Genomic DNA, 20,595 nt, shown 5'->3' on the forward strand with positions numbered 1-20,595 from the left:
ATCAAAGAAAACCCTTATGTATGCGATAGAGGCTGTATTTTTCAACTGATCTTCATGAAATTTTGTCAGAATAATTACCACAGCTATGGAATCCTTAACTAGAAACACCCGACCCTTGTTACATAATTGAAATACTTTTGAATTGCTATTGAAAATTGGCATTTCCTCACACGTTGTTATTTGTATAAATTAACTACAAAGTCTGCAGTTTTTTTTCATATTTATTAAGTTTCTGTAAAACAGAAATACACTAATATATACAATTACAATAATTTTATTCATGTTTGTTGGCGACATCAACATTTATTATAAGGGTGAAGGATTACCTCGTTACTAAAAATAATTTCAAGATCTGATTCAGCACAAGCTCATACATTAATATAATGCATGGTAAAAATATATTCATTTAAATGACATATTGCACACATAAAATGCACTACCGGATGAAACATGTATGCAGCTAGGTGAGAAATAATTCAGTCGACTATAATTCACACAATTATAAGCATAAACTAGTTTGTGATTGTAGTAAACGCAACTGTCCAAATATTGATACATACTCAAAAACAATAGGTCTGTGTTGCTCAACATAGTAGGTCCTTGACCTTTTGACTATGTTTCTCTCCAAGTTTGGTGATCATCCATAAAGTAGTTTATTAAAAAATTTTGAAGTTTTTTTTTCTTTTCACTTTTTAGCTTTGGAAGCCCCAAATTGCACAACTATTTGAACAAACTTGAAAGGGTCCAATCAAGGTTGTTACAGATCAAGTTTGGTCTATCAAGTGGTTCACAAGACACGTATATGTTTTAAGATTTTACTAATTTAAGAGCTGTGCTGCAACTAACAGGGGTCAAACAGAGTCATCTAAACCAACTTTGGGTCTATACCAACCCTATCCTTTAGTGTGTACATCCAATAGGTGGGAATTAAGTGGCTGCTTCATACAGGTGGCAACTAAGTCAGGTTTAACAGTCATCACAGATAGAAGCAGCTGCATTATCTCCATCTTTTCTTCCCTATATTTTTTACTTGTAAAAAAAAAACAGTACTGACTAATATTTAAATTTGGTACTGCGAACGTGGGAGCCCAACTTTCAAGGACCTTATGCTGCAAAAAACCCAAACAAATTGTGTTATAAAATTCCATTTATACCGTATGTATATAATTTGAAATCCATGAATTTATGTCCCCAGCCTGTGAAAAAGCTGTTTGGGCACAACAAAATTTCATGCCTACAAAATAAAAGGATTTTACGGTATTTACTGGCCAATGACTTTTGTTCTCAATTCTCACCGTAGATTTATAGCAAAATAATATGCATTTTAGCAGCAAAACTATCAAAAACAAAATTTGAAAAATTTTCAACACTAATGTGGTTGAAAATACCAACAAAACTGAAAAGCTGCCAAAAAAGGCATGTGGTAGGTATATTAGTTTATTGTATAAATATCCCAAACTGACAAATATAGCTTTTACATTCATATCACATTTATACATAACTTATAAATTATTCAGACCTTAGAACACACTATCAATGGAGATGAGAGTGGAGATTAGGTACATTGTATATCTAAATATTCTAAATTCAATGACAAAAGACAGAGTAAAATAGGTACATACAGACATTGTTCCATTCGGTTAACCCTGAAACGTCATTCAGCAATGAGTTATGCACCTTGTTTCAGAATTAATGATAGAAAAAAGAATAGATGGCACAGAGGTCAGTCCATGTGAAAGCTTATTAAGTAGGACAGTCAGACCAAAATTTTAAAGACTGATGCATCACAATTTTTGGTCCGACTACTCATCCCTTCAACTGAAGATAAGACATTTTGTAATGTGTTATTTGTTACATTATATAAAACCAGAGCTGCTTTTGAGAAAAGTGCATGTCTCCCACAACTGCCTAATCATCTGAATAGTTACGTAATTCCAAAGTGCCTGGGCCGATTTGGCTAGTTACTGAATTTGGCCGAGGACTTATTGGAAAACACATTTTGTTCAAGTTTGATGAAGATCGAATGAGAAATGTTCGACTTAAGAGTGCGGACAAGATTTGTGACTGACTGATGGACACACAGACAGGAGTAAATCAATAAAGTAAAAAACATAGAAGCTGTTGAACTTGGTAAATATTTGAGCCGTGCCATAAGAAAACCAACATAATGGGTTTGCGACCAGCATGGATCCAGACCAGCCTGCGCATCCGTGCAGTCTGGTCAGGATCCATGCTGTTCGGTAACAGTTTCTCCGATTACACTAGACTTTAAAAGCGAACAGCATGGAGCCTGACCAGACTGCGCGGATGCGCAGGCTGGTCTGGATCCATGCTGGTCGCAAACCCACTATGTTGGTTTTCTCATGGCACGGCTCATATATTGAATTCATGAATATCTTGTATCAAAGAATGACATCCAAATGGTGTCATGTAAAAATAAGCACATTTATTTCTATATTATCTCAATAATTATGAAATTTCTTCATCATAAAAACTAGACCTGTAAACCTGTACAAATTTACCCTGTCAGTACTGGTAAATAGAAATGCTTTAATATAGGGGAAAATACGAAATATGCTCTGATCTGCTAGTTGTAGTTCATATTCTAGTACAAAAAAAATCTCCCGCTTTAGCGCACAATCAGACCAACACAAGAATGGAAAAAAGAACAATGGCACAAATAGACGAGCACAAACAATGAAATGTCCTTCAATACACTATTACAAAACATTCCTTCACTATATAAAATAATCCAGCAGATTCTAGCACTTATACTACAATACTCAGTCTTAAAGCCACTCCTTCACAGTTTTTAGCGAAATTTGTTTTCTCTAAAAAAAATATGGATATTGCCAAAATTACCAGTGGCTCAGATTTAAAGGCATAAGATTTTAGCAAAATGACCTAAACATTGTGCAGAATGGAATAAACCATCCATAACACTTAAGGAATCATGGAGAAAATCAGTGTTTCTTTTGCTTTTTTTACCAATATCTTAACTTTTTTTCACTAAGGTTATCATTTTGCAGTCATACATTCTATGTCAAACTTGGTGAATTAAGCATGCTCAAAAATTTCATCTTTACTGTGAGCAAGCAACTTTAAAACAACTAGACGGACAGATTCACAAAAACACTTTAACATACAGACATAAGGATTGGTCCCATCATTTTTAAACACTTACGATAAATAAACGATGGCATTAAATTCGAAATGTAATATTGCTTTCAGATTTTCATATCTGTTCAAACAAAGTTCATTATGCATGACTAGTTTCAGTTCACAAGACCTATAAAATCTCAAAAAATTAAAATATATATTATAAATATTGTAGTTTTTTCTTACATTCTGTAACACCGAACAAACTGTCAGGAAATATATAAATACATTTACAATATTACAGTTTCTTTCAAAATTACAATTTATTATTACAACAAGCAATTTGGCAAACAATAGAAATGAGGTTTGTTTAAAAGTAAACATGGCTTAATACTCAGTTTACAGTTCAAGGGGCACAACTCCATTATCACAGTTCAATGTACGAAATAGTTCACAGTAAACATTCACTGATTGTGAAGAAAACTCATTTCTTCTGCAATAAGCAAGAGAACAGGCAAATAAAAAATATTTCTTGAAATTCAAAAAGCAAACACACTTTTGAAAAATATTTGTTATAACATCAGAGAAAAATACGGCATGGTGTTACGATATAAAAATTTAAGCGCAGGAAAAAAAAATAGATTCTGTTATTTATCATGTGGAAGGGATTAGATCACATGACCAGAAACATCACAAGACCAGAAAGATAAGCATGATTAGATTGTTCAGATGACCTCAATGATCACATGATTGAAGTGGGAGGAGTTTTCTGACTGCCACGCTGTTTGAGACATCCTCGACGACACTTGACCAGACGACATTTACTCTCTAGCCAGTTGCCATGGTTACAGTATAACACAACAGGAATTTGTCTTTCTTGCCTGAAATTCATTTAAATATCAATGGGTATAATATACTTCTCTCTAATGGTTTCTTTTTATTTCAATCGAAAGAACGATAATGTCCAATGTTAAAGATTCCACACTTTCTATGGTCAATTGGAAAATAACAAGAGCTGTCGTAGGAAAGCAACACTCAACTGTTTGACAGCCTTGTCAACTGAATGAAAATAAGTCACAAAAGGGGCATAATTTTGTAAAAAAAAAAAGCAAAACAGAGTTATGGGACCTGTCCAATGTAAGTCAGTTTATCACAAGTGAATAAGTGCGTGAAGTTTCAATCCATTCCCACAAGTGGTAACTGAGATACCAGCTTACATACAAAAACTTAACCAAATTGGGAAGCTGATGCCGACGCAGACGCCGAAACACAGGCGCGCCCAATAGCTCTACCTGTTCTTTGAATAGTCGAGCTAAAGACTTATAGGTCTGGAGTACAAGGGCAAGGTGTACTTTAGCCTTAAATGGCCTGCAAATTTTGAACATTTTTTAACTTAATAATAACTGAAAAAAGTTTCCTACCATAATGTTTTTCTTCTTTACCGATCTTATTTTCTATTGAACATACATAACTGTTAGCTCAAACTCAGATAATTCAAATACCACACTTCGTTTGAAGTCTAAGTCGGATCTCAGCAAAATTCCTATATAATGTATATTGTTCAAGCGCTCGAACTACAGATAACTCCAACTAATTTTGCCTGTCCCATTAAGTTCGAGTGAACCAAGTTTGACTGTAATTATTATTTCGTTCAAAGCACGTCACTAAATATTGCTACAGACAACAGTTTTAAGAAAACTGGTAGTTTTTGTCACATTTAGGACATACAGGATTGTTTTAGCTACATGCACAGTCAAGGATCATAAAGTAATTAGTTGTGTTGGCCATTAGTCCAACTTACTTCACAGACTTTATGGTGGACAGCTAAAGTGTAAATTTCAGGGGTTACATACTGTAAATGCTAAAAGTTTTTTCTTATATGTCAGCTATTTTCTTCAATAATAAATAAATAGTAATATACTGCATGCAGTTTGATAAAACACTGTAGTTCTTGATGAAAGGAAACTTAGAATTTGCTACATTTAAAGGCTTCCAGTTTCAAGGTCATTCTGGGCTAAAAGTACACCTTGCCCTTTATGGTCTATGATTGATCATTCACTTTATTGTTTCATATTTACAAGTGTCAAACATTATGCAATATTTGAAATACACCAACACACTTTGAAATTAAACTATTTATCAAAACAGACCAAACTTTTAGAAATCTAAATTTGGAAACAGTTGTATAAATGAATGAAAAATATGTAGCTTTGAAATGCATCTTCTAATGCGGAAAAATATACATGTACATGTATGTTTTTTTCACTTTTAGAAACAGATGGGAATATCCAGTTCTCAAATAACTGTTACCAAGGGTCTACCAGTAAGCAAAAAGACACAACTGTCTGACAGTTCTGAATAAGGTTATTGTTTGTTTTGTAAGATTTTCTTTGTTGGGTTTAACATCACACCAACAAAATTACAGGTCATTCAGCAACCTTTCAGATTTTCATGGAGAAAGAAGACCCCAGGCACCACTCTGAGCATTCTTTCATGCAAGGGTGGCTTCCTCACATGAAAGTATTCTACATTCCAAGTGAGGTTTCGAACACACAGTGTTGAGAGGCGAGTAATTCCAGGTCAGTAGCCTTAAAGTCACATTTTAAGTAAAAGTCATCCTGTGGCATTCTAAATTTAATGTTTAAGGGAAGATGCAATGTGCTCCTCAAGGCGTTATTTCAGACAGTCACAGGCACCTAGGAAGAACTACCAACATCAGCATGACATCAAGATACTTCTTTGCAGGAAGAATCCACATGGATGAGGCTCAATCTCACATTAGTGAGAGGCATGGTGAAGGGCAAATTTTACTGAAATTCAGTGATCTTAACCACTTGTCCACAGGGGACCATCCAAGTCAATGATTTATCAATACATGTATATACTTACAGTTTTATAGAAAGTTTTACTTTGTAAACTGAGTCCCTCTGACTTCTCCACCAGGTCATCAATTTTCTCCCCTCTCTCTAATACTGCTTCTATTGTATTGTGCTGAAAGGTAAATTAACCCATCAATAACAACATCAAAGCATCTCAAAAATAACACAAATGAGCCGTGCCATGAGAAAACCAACATAGTGGGTATGCGACCAGCATGGATCCAGACCAGGCTGCGCATCCGCGCAGTCTGGTCAGGCTCCATGCTGTTCGCTTTTAAAGCCTATTGGAATTGGAGAAACTGTTAGCGAACAGCATGGATCCTGACCAGACTGCGCGGATGCGCAGGCTGGTCTGGATCCATGCTGGTCGCATACCCACTATGTTGGTTTTCCCATGGCACGGCTCAAATCAGTGAGGGTTAAGTGATTTTAAGTCAGCGATTTTGAAGAGATTTAACATTAAGCAAATGTAACAACAGAAACCTCACTTAGAAGATACATGAATCCTACTTTTCTTTTTTTATTTCAGTTTTATCAAAATTCTTTAAAATGAGGTATGAGTTTTTTTCTCTGAAATGGGTTCAGCTATGTGTGGCAACTCTTTGACAGCCAAACTATATTATTAGTGTTTCCCTTTACAGCCAAACTACAATATAGTGCATCTGCACATCCATATTTGATACATAAACAAGGCACTGATTGAAAAACCAAAAGAAAACTCACCAATATAATTTTGGTTTCATCAAGATCTGCATTGATCTTTGACATAGCATCAGCTTCTCGAGGATTCTGCAAAAAATTTATAAAAGCTCTAATTCTTTTTATATGTCTGCGAGTCAAAATGACTAATATTTTATTCTGACTTACAACCATCTAAGAACTGTAAAATTAGATATTTTCACATGGCTTTATTTATTATTATTATTATTATTATTATACCACATTCACTGTGTATAGCACTCTTTTCATACAGAATATGTACGTTCAAGTGCTCTACAAAAACATAAAGAACACATACATACATATACATACATGTAAATATATTGGTAAAAGATTAAACGGAACAGTAATTAAAACAAGATCATCCATAAATTATGTTCAACGTTAAATTACATTACGAGAGCAATTCCTTTCTCAACACGAAACAAATCTGTCATGGTTTGTTTTGGGTTTAACGCCATTTTCAACAGTATTTCAAATTTTGTTATTTTATATAACATATGTGAAAGAGATGCGTTTTCAAAGATTTTTTAAATGTGGACAGTGAGCTTGAATCTCAGTGATGCTTGCTGGGAGGGCATTCCAAAGCTTTGGAGCTGCATGCCTGAAACTTCTGTCACCATACTTTACTGTTTGACTCCTCGGTACAACCAAAGACACAAGGCCACTTGCCGACCTTAAGTCTCTACGAGGCTTGTACATGTCCAGCATATCGACAATGTACTTGGGAGATTCATTGTGCATGGCTTTGTATGTGAGTGTCAAGATTTTGAACTTAAAATTAACCACATTTAAAATTGGGATTAGTTTGCATAGTGGAATATCAGATATGTTTGACTAAATTGTGAAACATACACGACTATAGTAATATAACAATAACAGTATTTTTTGTGAATACAGGCAGTTTACAAATAAACTGAAGACAAAATCGTCTCTTAATTACTGACTTTACAGTATCATCAGAATAGCTTCTGAACAACCTACTGCTTTCAACTGACATAATTATCATTTTCTTGTTTTCTTTCAAAGCAGCTAATCTATGGGGACATCAGTATGTGGACTTAAAATTTTGAAGATATAATTGTAGTTAACACAACCACAAAATCCACAAAAATTGTTCCCCAAGAATATTAATGACAACAGTTTTTGTTCATAGTCTCAATTCAGTGTGATAAAAGGCCTCAAATAAAATGTAATTTGCTTCCCCTCCCGCTACAGTAACCTTAGTATCCCACAATAAATTATCCACACCAAAAATATATTATCACCAATATAAAAGCGGTATCATTTTTTGGGGGTTTCAACTCAAGTTGATCATAGATAACTAATACATCTAATATGGACAAGATTTTTTTGAAAAAGTGGTACTTATGCTGGGGCACAGTCTGACTTTATATCACACATGTTTAATATGAATGAATGCTAAATGGAAATGTATTGACACAAAAAATTGTATAAAAAAGGTTTTTTCTACCTACCTACCCAGACTTTAATATGTGTCACAGAAGGGGGAACAAAGATATTCATAATGTTGGCCTGACTGTACCCAATATGAATTTTTAATGTAGATTTCAAACTTCATACAGAACACTTATCATTTCTTGATAAAACTATATTCACCTAAAAGTTAATCTTCAGTTTATTTTGATAAAACTGCAATTTTACCATCTTTTATATAATACTATCAAATAGATCATCCTGTCAACCTTGGTCAAAATTGAGTTAGAGGGATTTGTCCTCTGTGGAGTCTGTCCAACATTCTTTTAACATACCTGATACTTCTGTAAAAATTGTTCCAGCTCTGGGAATTTAATCTCACTGAAAAACATCAATAAACATTAATAAATACACACAGATACCAAGCAAGACTGACAAATTTAACAATCTATCAGAATATCTCTGAATTCACTGACACACTAAATTGTAATATTTTTTATACAGTTACTGTGCTGTTAACAGGTTTAACTATCTGAAGAGGGGCAAAATGGTCCAGTGGCAATTATGAAATCAGGGTAATGATCTGGTGCTCCCACTCCTCCAAATAAAATTACTAACTGTCCAAAATTAGGACAAGAGTCCCATTAATGGATACATTATCCCTGGAATGCTAAAGGACTGGGGAAGTTTCTGGAATTTCCAGGAAATGGAGCTTCTGTATTTTGTACTATCCCAAAGCTATAAATAACACACACTCTTCTAGAACAGTTGCCCATATAGGTTATTGTTGCGGACTCTAAATTAAGATAGCGGATCCGAAGAGACAATCAAGAATTTCTGTACAATTGTGTATTCTTCACATGTCTCTGTTAGTATGGAATGTCGTGTGCTTGTTTGAGCTACATTAAAGACCAAAGAATGCAAAAATAGCATACAAACACACATAACTGCACAGAAATTGCTGATTATAATTATTACAGGTCCAATAGCTTAACTTAGGTATATATACACACCAATATATCTGGCCAATAAGTGATTTAATGTATCAAACTTTTCATCATGCAATGTTTACAGTACTAACTCAGTGAAGTTTTGCTCATATAACCTAATAACTTTCAACATTTTCACAAAGTGATTTGTCTTTTCTTTTCAGTAAAAACATCGAACACTTTCATAGCTGCTCATTATTTCTTGAAATATATTTACACAGGGAACCTTAAAAAAGACTTTAAAAATCTGACATAATGCTGCACTACAGAAACAAGAGCACCGCCTTGCGGGTGCTGACGCTCATCTGATTTTTTTTGTATAATAGAAATATTGTCCTACCCATGATTTTCTAAGTCTAAAAAGGGCCATCATTCTTGCAAAAAGCAGGATAGAGTTATGTTTCTTGATGTTCAGTGTCCACTTATGATGGTGAAAAACTGTTGCAAGTTTAAAAACAATAGCTTTGATAGTTTATGAGAAAAGTTGACTTAAACATAATACTCAACCAAGAAAATGATTTTCTAAGTCCAAAAGGGGCAATAATTATTGCAAAAAGCAGGATGGAGTTATGTTGCTTGCTGTACAGGGTCAGCTTATGATGGTGAACAAGTGTTGCAAGTTTCAAAGCAATAGCTTTGATAGTTTAAGAGAAAAAGTTGACCTAAACATAAAACTTAACCAAGAAATCTGATATTTTCTAAGTCCAAAAGGGGCCATAAATCTTGCAAAAAGCAGGATGGAGTTATGTTTCTTGCTGTACAGGGTCAGCTTATGATGGTGAACAAGTGTTGCAAGTTCTAAAGCAATAGCTTTGATAGTTTAGGATAAAAGCTGACCTAAACATAAAACTTAACCAAGAAAACTGATTTTCTAAGTCCAAAAGGGGCAATAATTCTTGCAAAAAGCAAGATGGAGTTACGTTTCTTCATGTACAGGGTCTGCTTATGATGGTGAACAAGTATTCTAAGTTTCAAAGCAATAGCTTTGATAGTTTAGAAGAAAAGCTGACCTAAACATAAAACTTAACCAAGAAATCTGATATTTTCTAAGTACAAAAGGGGCCATAAATCTTGCAAAAAGCAAGATGGAGTTATGTTTCTTGCTATACAGGGTCAGCTTATGATGGTGAACAAATATTCCAAGTTTCAAAGCAATAGCTTTGATAGTTTAGGAGAAAAGCTGACCTAAACATAAAACTTAACCAGGCAACGCCGACGCCGACGCCGACGCTGACGCCGACGCCGACAACCGCTCAAGTGATGACAATAACTCATCATTTTTTTTCAAAAAATCAGATGAGCTAAAAAGACATTTTTTTTTCAGGAACCTTTTTTTTTTAGCCTTGAAGCTCCCTAAATGTAGTAAACTATGTTACCATTGACCAAGTTTCGTCAACATCCATGAAGTGGTCCAAGACAACAAGTCATTTTAAGCTTTTCTCATTTTTAGCTCTTGGAGTCCATCTTTTTTCAACAATATCGCTACAGGTTCTCACAAAGATGCTTCTGACAAAGTTTGGTGAAGATACACTTAACAGATTACGAGAAATAGTGATTTCAATAAAAAATGTTCACAATGGATAATAGACTCCAGCATTCACTTATATGTAGACTAGTAACACCAGGTAAGCTACCAGTACCAGTAATAAAAAAGAGTCTTATTTCCAGTGTATAAAATATTTAGAGGCCAAAGAAGTTTCAAATCAATTTCATTCTTCATGCTACCACAGCATTATTCTGCTGACACATTTTATACGTCACTGTAATATTTTCACTTAAAAAAATTTCATGCAACTTACTCTTCCTTCGCTATAGACCAGAGTTTCTTCTCGACTTTCGCTTCAAAGTCCTCAATGACTTTATTCAGTAATGTGTGAGCTACTCTTTGTGGATATTCGTGGTCGGCAATCACAACTGCCCCTATGTTATTACTTTTTACAAATACATGACAAACATATTCTGAAACCAGAAAACATAACATTGTTACTGTCACAAACTTAAATATTTCAACTAAATTATCATCTGAAAAAAGTATTGATAAGTCAACTTAACCTACTTGTATGGAAAAATCAAAGTAAACTTTAAAACTTTTACGTTATGACAGCTATGAACATTCTAAGTTAGATGGTATTGAAGCAGGTATATTAGAATATGAAGAGGAAAGGCATACCAACAGCAAACTAGAAATGTCTGTAAAACATACATGCTCCCCATGATGGCCTTTCAGATGTAACTGTGCATGTATTTTCAGTCTCCAATATACTGTGACCTTGACCTTAAGCCTACTGACCCCAAAAACAATAGGGGTCACAATTATCCTAGGAAATCTGATAATTGTAGGCCAAAGTGTTCTTGAGTAATTGCTTGGAAACTGTTTTTAGTCTCAAGATCACTGTAACCATGACTTTTTAACTACTGACCACAAAAGCTGTAGAGGCCATCTTAATGTATTAACCAAAGTCAACCATCCTATGAAATCTAAAGTCTGCATGCCAAAGCAATCTCCAGTGACTGATCGGAAACCATTTTCAGTCTCAAGGTCACTCTGATCTTGACCTATGATCTTACAACCCCAAAAGCAACAGGGGTCAGCTAATAGCTACGCAAAATCACCCTATAAGTTTTACTACTGCAGGCTTAAGAAATCTCAAGTTATTGATCAGAAACCATTTTCAGTCTAAACGTCACTGCAACCTTGACCTTTGACCCACTGACCCAATACCATAAGGGGTCATCTACTTACAACAGGCAATCACCTTATGATGTTTGAACATGTCAATCATCATTTCAAGGATCTTGTAATAAAGGAATTTACCTTGCTCTTTAACTGAAGATCTGCAAGATGGTGATGTACGTTCAACCAGAATCTTTGTGGTGAAATTCATGAACTCTTTTACACTGAAACAAAATCATGGTATGATTACTAGTCACCACAAAGTTATTAGTAATAGTAGCTTAAGGACTAACTTTAAAGTAAGTTGTTTTTCCTTAACTTCTGAGTGAAATGGTCAATTAACAGGAAGATCCTTCATACATAAAATCAGTATAAACTAAACGAATACACAGTACAGGCATCTTTTTAATATGATATATGATATTCTATGTAAATCACGCCACTAGATTGAATATTCAAAGATAAAGTACTGCATATAAATAACAAGAGCTGTCCGTAAGACAGCCGAGCTCGACTATTCGAAATATTGTCACAGAAGCAGGAAATTATTACCCAAAATGTTAAATATCAAAAGAGTTTTAAGTTTTGACCCGAAAGGGACTAAAAATTGAACCAAAATATATTCAAGTTATGGGACTTGATGCTATAACTGATGTTTTATAACAACTGTCCAAAATAAAGGGGGCATAATTTGCTCAATATACATGTTAAGTGTTATGGAACTTGACCCAGTGAGGTTGCTAATTGACCAAGAAAAAGAATAAATAAGTTTCAAATCTATATACCTTTTGGTAATAGCTGTATGTACTTGCAAGCAAAACTTTAACAAGAATTTTCTAAGTCCAAAAGGGGGCATAATTTGGCGAAAATGAAGGTTAGAGTCACGGGACTTGCTGCTATCAACTAGTTTTATAACCCCGAAGACACATGTGAAGTTTCAATTCAATATCTGCATTAGTTTTGGAGATAGTAACTTGCATGTAAAACTTTAACCAGAATTTTTAAGTCCAAAAGGGGGTATAATTTGCTCAAAATACATGTTAGAGTTATGGAACTTGACCCAGTGAGGTTGGTAATTGACCTAGAAAAAGAATAAATAAGTTTCAAAGCTATATGTCTTTAAATGATAGCTGTATGTACTTGCATGCAAAAACTTAACCAAGGTGTGACGCCGACGCCAGGGTGAGTAGAATAGCTAGACTATTCTTCGAATTGTCGAGCTAAAAAGGTAAAATTAAAGAATACCTTGCTCTTTGGAAAAACCCAAAAGAAGTAAGTTCATGTGTTGACACAAGCCTGTTTGCTTTGCCATCTCCAACTCTATACAGTATCGATAAAGAATATAACTTCATTGTCAACAGAAAGACTGATCCTGAAAGAGACAAAATTTCAATTTAATAGACATGTAAATTAAGCATACTGCTGCTTCAGAGTAAAGTAGAAATGATGGTCATACAAAGAACTATCATTCTTGATAGTGATTTATTGTATTGTCGATAGTTTTATACAGAATTCTAACACAAACCGATTTGTTTCCTGTTCATCAAAGAAGGCTGAAAACTGTGTGTTATTATTCGACAATTCATTTTTCTGATGTTACAATTGTTACGTAATAGCGTTAGATGGCATAACGGCGCCCTTGAAAAGAAATCAACAGATATCGGGCAAATAATTGATGGATATCGTCAAAGTCGTACACAATAATCCTTGATAACGTGTTAGAATCGAAATAATATATATCTCAAACAGTGATTTGCTCGTGAATAAAATCATTTTTATGTCGTTCAGATGCGTATAAATTCTTTCACATCTAAACTCCAAACAATGATTTTATTCAACGACAAATCATTGTTGGGGATACATTATTTCTTTTTTTACAATACTGTGCGTTTTAATCGACCTGTGGGTGGGGTTTCACGATGGTCTACTGCATTCAGGGCCTCCACTGGGCCTCAGAAAGTTGTAGCCACTTTTTGAGAGAAACTGCCAAATTGAAGCTGAATTGCTGAAATCTGGCCACATTTTAATAAAATTCTTGTCGCCACTTTCAAAAATCTGTAGCCAGTTCTTTGTATTTGTAGCATTTGGCTACATTGGCAAATGGCAGAGGAGGGTTTTTTTGTTTGTGTTGGGTTTAACGCCGTTTTTCAACAGTATTTCAGTCATGTAATGGCGGGCAGTTAACCTAACCAGTGTTCCTGGATTCTGTACCAGTACAAACCTGTTCTCCGCAAGTAACTGCCTGCTGCCCCACATGAATTATCAGAGGTGGAGGACTTATGATTGCAGACACAATGTCGTTAATCAAATAGTCACAGAGAACATATGGCCCGCCCGGGGATCGAACTCACGACCCCGCGATCCGTAGACCAACGCTCTTACCTACTGAGCTAAGCAGGCGGGTTTATTAATTAATAGATTAGTGACTGTAGGACAGAAACATATAATGAAGCAAGTGAAGATTACTTTCACTGTAAGAAACATGGTAATACTTTATACTTTTGTTATATATTATAATAAAGTTATTATATTCATTTTTAATAAATTTATATAGACACAAATCTGGCTGATTTTCTTCCTTAAATTATATTATATTTAAGCCAATTGCCAAATAATCACCTGTCAATCATGATTCCAAACTGCTTTAACACTTATTTAATTTAATTATACAATGGGTATTTGAAAAGGTGTTAAATTAAATGATGATTAATTCACTTTAACAGTAGGTGCTCTGACTGATTGGAAGGAATTTAATAGTGATTTATCAACTTAAAGTTGATTGGGCTGATTGAGAGAATGATCAGTTTTAATAAATATATTTATTTTATGAAAATGAAAATACATGTAGATAATTGCCAGAAAGAACTTATTCAACACAAGTAGTATATTTGTTTTAAGTATAAGAACCCACTTGTATTTAGACAGAACAATAAGGGTACATTTGTTTTATTGCTTTTATATGCCATATCAAGAATCAATCAGTGGGTTCTATTCATACAACATCAGGCTATGATATCCCAATCACTGATTCATACAATGAAAACGCCATGATGTTTCGATCAGCATGTCCCTCATGTGTACCGAATCAATTCACGTACAACTTGTCAAATTGAAACAAGTCTAAATTGGGCAAAATAAGTGTACCGGGTGAGATTGGTGTTGTTAATTGAGCCCACCTAATATAACATGGACTGTAACCTAACCTGGCAATGGAATGTTCTTATGATGACAGCCCTAGATATTCACCTAATCAGGTCCCAGAAAAGTCACATATTAGCTATATAGGGGTCACACGTTAAACCGGAATCCACCTAAAACCGGAATACACTTTCTATAACCGGAATACACCTGTATTTTTTTAATTAAAGGTATTTTTGAAGGTTTTTTGATATAATTCAATCATATATATCATAAATAATCAACATACCAAAGGAAAATACAATACGTTCACGTAAAACGATTTTATAAGAGATTAAAATTCGGCGATCGCGCGGGATATTACCATAACCGAAATACACTCGTATTTCTTCAACAAATGCTATTTTTGAAGTGGTTTATGACTGAATTCAATAATATATATCATAAATAATTAATTTTCAAAATGAAATTAAAATACTTTTGCGCATTATGTTTTGTACATGATTGAAAATCGGCGAAGGCACTGGAAATTTGTGTATTCGTAAATGAATTTCCATGCCCTAAAATTCTCTAATGTACACCCGTATTTCTTAAATAAATCGTATTTTTAGGGTTTATGATAGAATTCAATCATATCTAAAATAAATAATTAATTTACAAAAGGAAATTAAAATGTGCGTAACGTTTTATACGAGGTTGCAAATTTGTTGAGCGCACGGCAAATTTGTGCACTCGTGCATGAACCACAATCGCCATAATTTTGTTAGATTTTAACTTAGGTAGGTAAATTTCTTTAAAGTTTCGATATTTTGGTTCAAATTATTTCAAAATAGTCTTTTTATGCTATAATATAATATTCCTTTATGAAATAATAGTGTAACCATATCAGCTTCTTAAATTTGTTATTAAAAGCAAATGTGCATAAACTGACAGGTAAATGTGTCAAAGGGTAATAGCGGATATCCTACCTCTATGACCTATTTGCCCTCAAGGAATTTACATTATTGTTTAAGAAGAATATCTTAAAAGTAAAGTGTTGTGTCAAAAATATGCATGTACAAAGATGCATTTAAAACCGCAACAACATCATATTGCTTTATTTAAAACCACATTTCTATTTACTTTCACGAGGTCACGTAACCTATTATTCCACACTAACCGAAATCTGTTTGCCAAAAATCGTTTTACTCCATTTATTTAAATTGCTGCCGCTTTTTCATTATTTAAGATTTTTTTATTCTGTTCTTTGTACTTTCTGGTCAAAAGTCTGAATTTTATGTCCATAGTATGTATTATTTATTTACTTTTAGAAAGAAAAAAGTAATAAAGATCGCGCTGTTTGATGTTTTACAAATAATTATGTGAAAATTAGACCGTTTTTATAGAATTTTCCCTACATTACTGTCGATATCTTATTAAAATCGTTATAGAATCCAAATTGTATTACTTCTTAAGCAGTGTTGAAAACTTGAAGCAATAATATTAACAAGAGCTGTCCGTAAGACAGCCAAGCTCGACTATTCGAAATATTGTCCCAGAGGCAGGAAAATATTACCTAAAAAGGTTAAATATCAAAAGAGTTTTAAGTTCAAAAGGGGGAATAATTTGACCAAAATGCATATGAGTTATGGGACATGCTGCTATCAACTAGTTTTATAACCCCTAAGGCACATGTGAAGTTTCAATTCAATATCTGCATTAGATTTGGAGATAGAAACTCGCGAGTAATACTTTAACCAGAATTTTCAAAGTCCAAAAGGGGGCATAATTTGCCCAAAATACACGCCAGAGTTATGGAACTTGATCCAGTGAGGTTAGTAATTGATCTAGAAAAAGAAAAAATAAGTTTCAAATCTATATGCCTTTTAGTAATAGCTGTATGTACTTGCACGCAAAACTTTAACCAGAATTTGCTAAGTCCAAAAGGGGGCATAATTTGGCCAAAATGAAGGTCAGAGTTTTGGGACTTGCTGCTATCAACTAGTTTTATAACCCCGAAGACACATGTGAAGTTTCAAATCAATATCTGCATTAGTTTTGGAGATAATAACTTGCATGTAAAACTTTAACCAAAATTTTCTAAGTCTAAAAGGCGGCATAATTTGCTCAAAAAACATGTCAGAGTTATGGAACTTGACCCAGTAAGGTTGGTTATTGATCTAGAAAAAGAAAAAATAAGTTTCTAATCTATATGCCTTTTAGAAATAGCTGTATGTACTTGCACGCAAAACTTTTACCAGAATTTTCTAAATCCAAAAGGGGGGCATAATTTGGCCAAAAATGAAGGTCGGAGTTATGGGACTTGCTGCTATCAACTAGTTTTATAACCCCAAAGACACAAGTGAAGTTTCAAATCAATATCTGCATTAGTTTTGGAGATAATAACTTGCATGTAAAACTTTAACCAAAATTTTCTAAGTCTAAAAGGGGGCATAATTTGCTCAAACTACATGTCAGAGTTATGGGACTTGTCCCAGAGAGGTTGGTTATTGACCTAGAAAAAGAAAAAATAAGTTTCTAATCTATATGCCTTTTAGAAATAGCTGTATGTACTTGCACGCAAAACTTTTACCAGAATTTTCTAAATCCAAAAGGGGGGCATAATTTGGCCAAAATGAAGGTCGGAGTTATGGGACTTGCTGCTATCAACTAGTTTTATAACCCCAAAGACACACGTGAAGTTTCAAATCAATATCTGCATTAGTTTTGGAGATAATAACTTGCATGTAAAACTTTAACCAAAATTTTCTAAGTCTAAAAGGGGGCATAATTTGCTCAAAATACATGTCAGAGTTATGGGACTTGTCCCAGAGAGGTTGGTTATTGACCTAGAAAAAGAAAAAATAAGTTTCAAAGCTATATGCCTTTAATTGATGGCTGTATGTACTTGCATGCAAAAACTTAACCAAGGTGTGAAGCCGACGCCGACACCAGGGTGTGTAGAATAGCTAGACTATTCTTCAAATAGTCGAGCTAAAAAATGAATGCAGTATGCGCATTTTTTTGTACGTGTTGATTAACAAAAGTAACGCCGAGCGATGTAAATTACATATTACGATAGGTTGCCTGGCTCGTGGAATGAAAAATTACCGGCATGATGTTTTGTATCTTTACGATTTCCGGGTAAATTCCAGTCAATCCAAATAATAAGTTTTTTTGACGTTTTTCACGATGTAATTTCTGAATTTTGGTAAAGTTACGACATAAAAACACTTTTCCTAAATTTCCGGTGTGGACTGGAATTAATAAAACTGATTTTAACAAAATAAGGAATTCTGTAAATGAAACACTGAACAATTATTTATAGGAAGACTATGTTGATAAAGGAAAACGACTACGATACCCGAGACATTATGATCGATACTTAGTGCATCCTGGAGAAAAGGAAGGAGGAATAAAAATGTTTAAATCTACAATACATCGCTGTTTAAGCAAAACATTGAATTAGTATTGATACGTTAAAGTACATGAAAAATAAAAAAACATACTGAATGTACCTGTTTTTCTTCAATTTTTCTATTTGCAATTATAATGACAAGTATGAAATTAAATAAAAGCTTGTCATATTTAACTGCACATACCTTGTCAGACATTATTTGTCACATGTCGCATGTGTGTGCTTACAAATATACTGATTAATTGATATAATCAATAGGTGTGATAATCTAATCAAACTCTATCAGGACTAATCAGAGGCACGTGTTTGTCATGCTGCATATATTCAAAGGATATTAATTGTGCTTTGGAAATAAGCGCAATAAACGTTTTTATATTTATATATTAAACATAATAATTCATTTAAAAATTGAACATTGATATTTTTTCTTAATTAATTTTCTTTTTTTATTTGTTAAACGAAATGCGAAATATGAAGAAATAATTAAATAATTTCCAACTATAAACATGTGACATGCCCTTTCCGATCATGTTATGTCCTTTCCGATCAGCATGGTTTATGCCACTCGTATTTTGTCTATAATTCATTTAAAAATCAAAAATTGCTATTTTATCATTCATAGTTTATTTTCTTTTTTATTTGTTAAATGAAATATGAAGAAACAATTAAATAAGTTTCAATAATAAACATGTGAATGCCCTTTCCGATCATGTTAAGCCCTTTCCGATCCGCGCAGTTTATGTCGGGACCCGTATTTTGTTTATGATTCATTTAGAATCGAATATTGATATTTTTTTTATCTTAAATTATTTTCTTATTATTTGAAGAAACAATTAAATTTTAATAATCAAGTCATAGCGACGTAAGCGTAAAACATTACCGTAAGATCGTAAAGTTATAATCTCGTATACAGAATTAACTTTTAATAAACTTCTCTCAAATATTCATTCATATTTAATCTGATTAAACATGGTTCTACAACTTACAAAAAAATGATAAAAAGTGTTTAAGAGAATACTATTTATTTTTTTAAAAAGGACGAGTGCATTTATGTTATGGAAACTTCCCGTGCGCTCGCCAAATTCAAATCTCGTATAAAATCGTTTTGCGTTAAAGTATTTTATTTTCCTTTTGTAAACTTATTATTTATATTATACACGAATGATTTCTGCAATAAACCCTACACAAATACCATTTATTAATAAAATACGGGTGTATTTCAGTTATGGAAATTTCCCGTGCGGTCGCCGAACTTCATTCTCGTATAAAATCATTTTGCGTAAATGTATTTTATTTTCCTTTCGTATGTTAATTATTTATGATATATATGATTGAATTATATCAAAAACCCTTCAAAAATACCTTTAACTTAAAAAATACAGACCTGTGTATTCCTGTTATGAAAAGTGTATTCCGGTTTTTAGGTGGATTCCGGTTTAATGTGTAACAGGCTATATAGCTACATATAGCTATATATTTGTTTGTTTGTTTGGGCTGGGTTTAACGCCGTTTTTCAACAGTATTTCAGTCATGTAACGGCGGGCAGTTAACCTAACCAGTGTTCCTGGATTCTGTACCAGTACAAACCTGTTTTCCGCAAGTAACTGCTAACTTCCCCACATGAATTATCAGAGGTGGAGGACTAATGACTGCAGACACAATGTCGTTTATCAAATAGTCACGGAGAACATACGCCCTGCCTGAGAATCGAACTCGCGACCCAACGATCCGTAGACCGATGCTCTACCTACTGAGCATATAGCTAGATATAGCTATATATAGCTAGATATAGCTATAAAACCAATAACAATTGTTCAATATAATTATGTCAGTATCAAATATAAGATGGTTATTATGCCATCCAAATGGTGTGCGAGACAAAAGACAATCACACAGAACAGAGATCTATGCAGTTTCAATTTCAATACATGTTGCGAACACATACAAACACTTATCACGACTTCTAATAATTTACATCTATTAGAAAACAAAAACAGCCTATAATGTATTCGACCTACATCACAACATGTCTATAATTACAAACATTTTTTTTATCCGAACTGTCAAACTTACCCTGCCCACTTTTACTGCTGGTGTTTTGTAGTCGTCAATCGTTTGTCACTGTCTAACAATTATCTTCTGACTAAAAACAAATTTATATGAAATATGTGAAAAATATTTACATTTATACATAAACGTTGACGAAATTAACTAAAATTAGGTATTTTTTATTTTCCTGACTCAACCGGAAGTGCCAGATTG

At 33.7% G+C, this 20,595-nt stretch overlaps 1 protein-coding gene across 1 annotated transcript; it reads right to left on the reverse strand.

Moving 5' to 3' along the window:
* Positions 1–1,421: 1,421 nt before the first annotated feature.
* On the reverse strand, positions 1,422–20,595 carry LOC123547386 (synaptobrevin homolog YKT6-like). Its single transcript, XM_045334439.2, has 8 exons — positions 20,407–20,595; positions 13,044–13,170; positions 11,940–12,022; positions 10,924–11,083; positions 8,471–8,516; positions 6,702–6,767; positions 5,989–6,090; positions 1,422–3,980 (listed from the first exon to the last, which is right to left on the reverse strand). The coding sequence occupies exons 2-8, from the start codon at positions 13,148–13,150 to the stop codon at positions 3,945–3,947; spliced, it is 600 nt and encodes a 199-aa protein (XP_045190374.1). The 5' UTR covers positions 13,151–13,170; positions 20,407–20,595; the 3' UTR covers positions 1,422–3,944.

Source organism: Mercenaria mercenaria, chromosome 9 (assembly GCF_021730395.1).
Source record: "Mercenaria mercenaria strain notata chromosome 9, MADL_Memer_1, whole genome shotgun sequence".
NCBI lineage: Eukaryota > Metazoa > Mollusca > Bivalvia > Venerida > Veneridae > Mercenaria > Mercenaria mercenaria.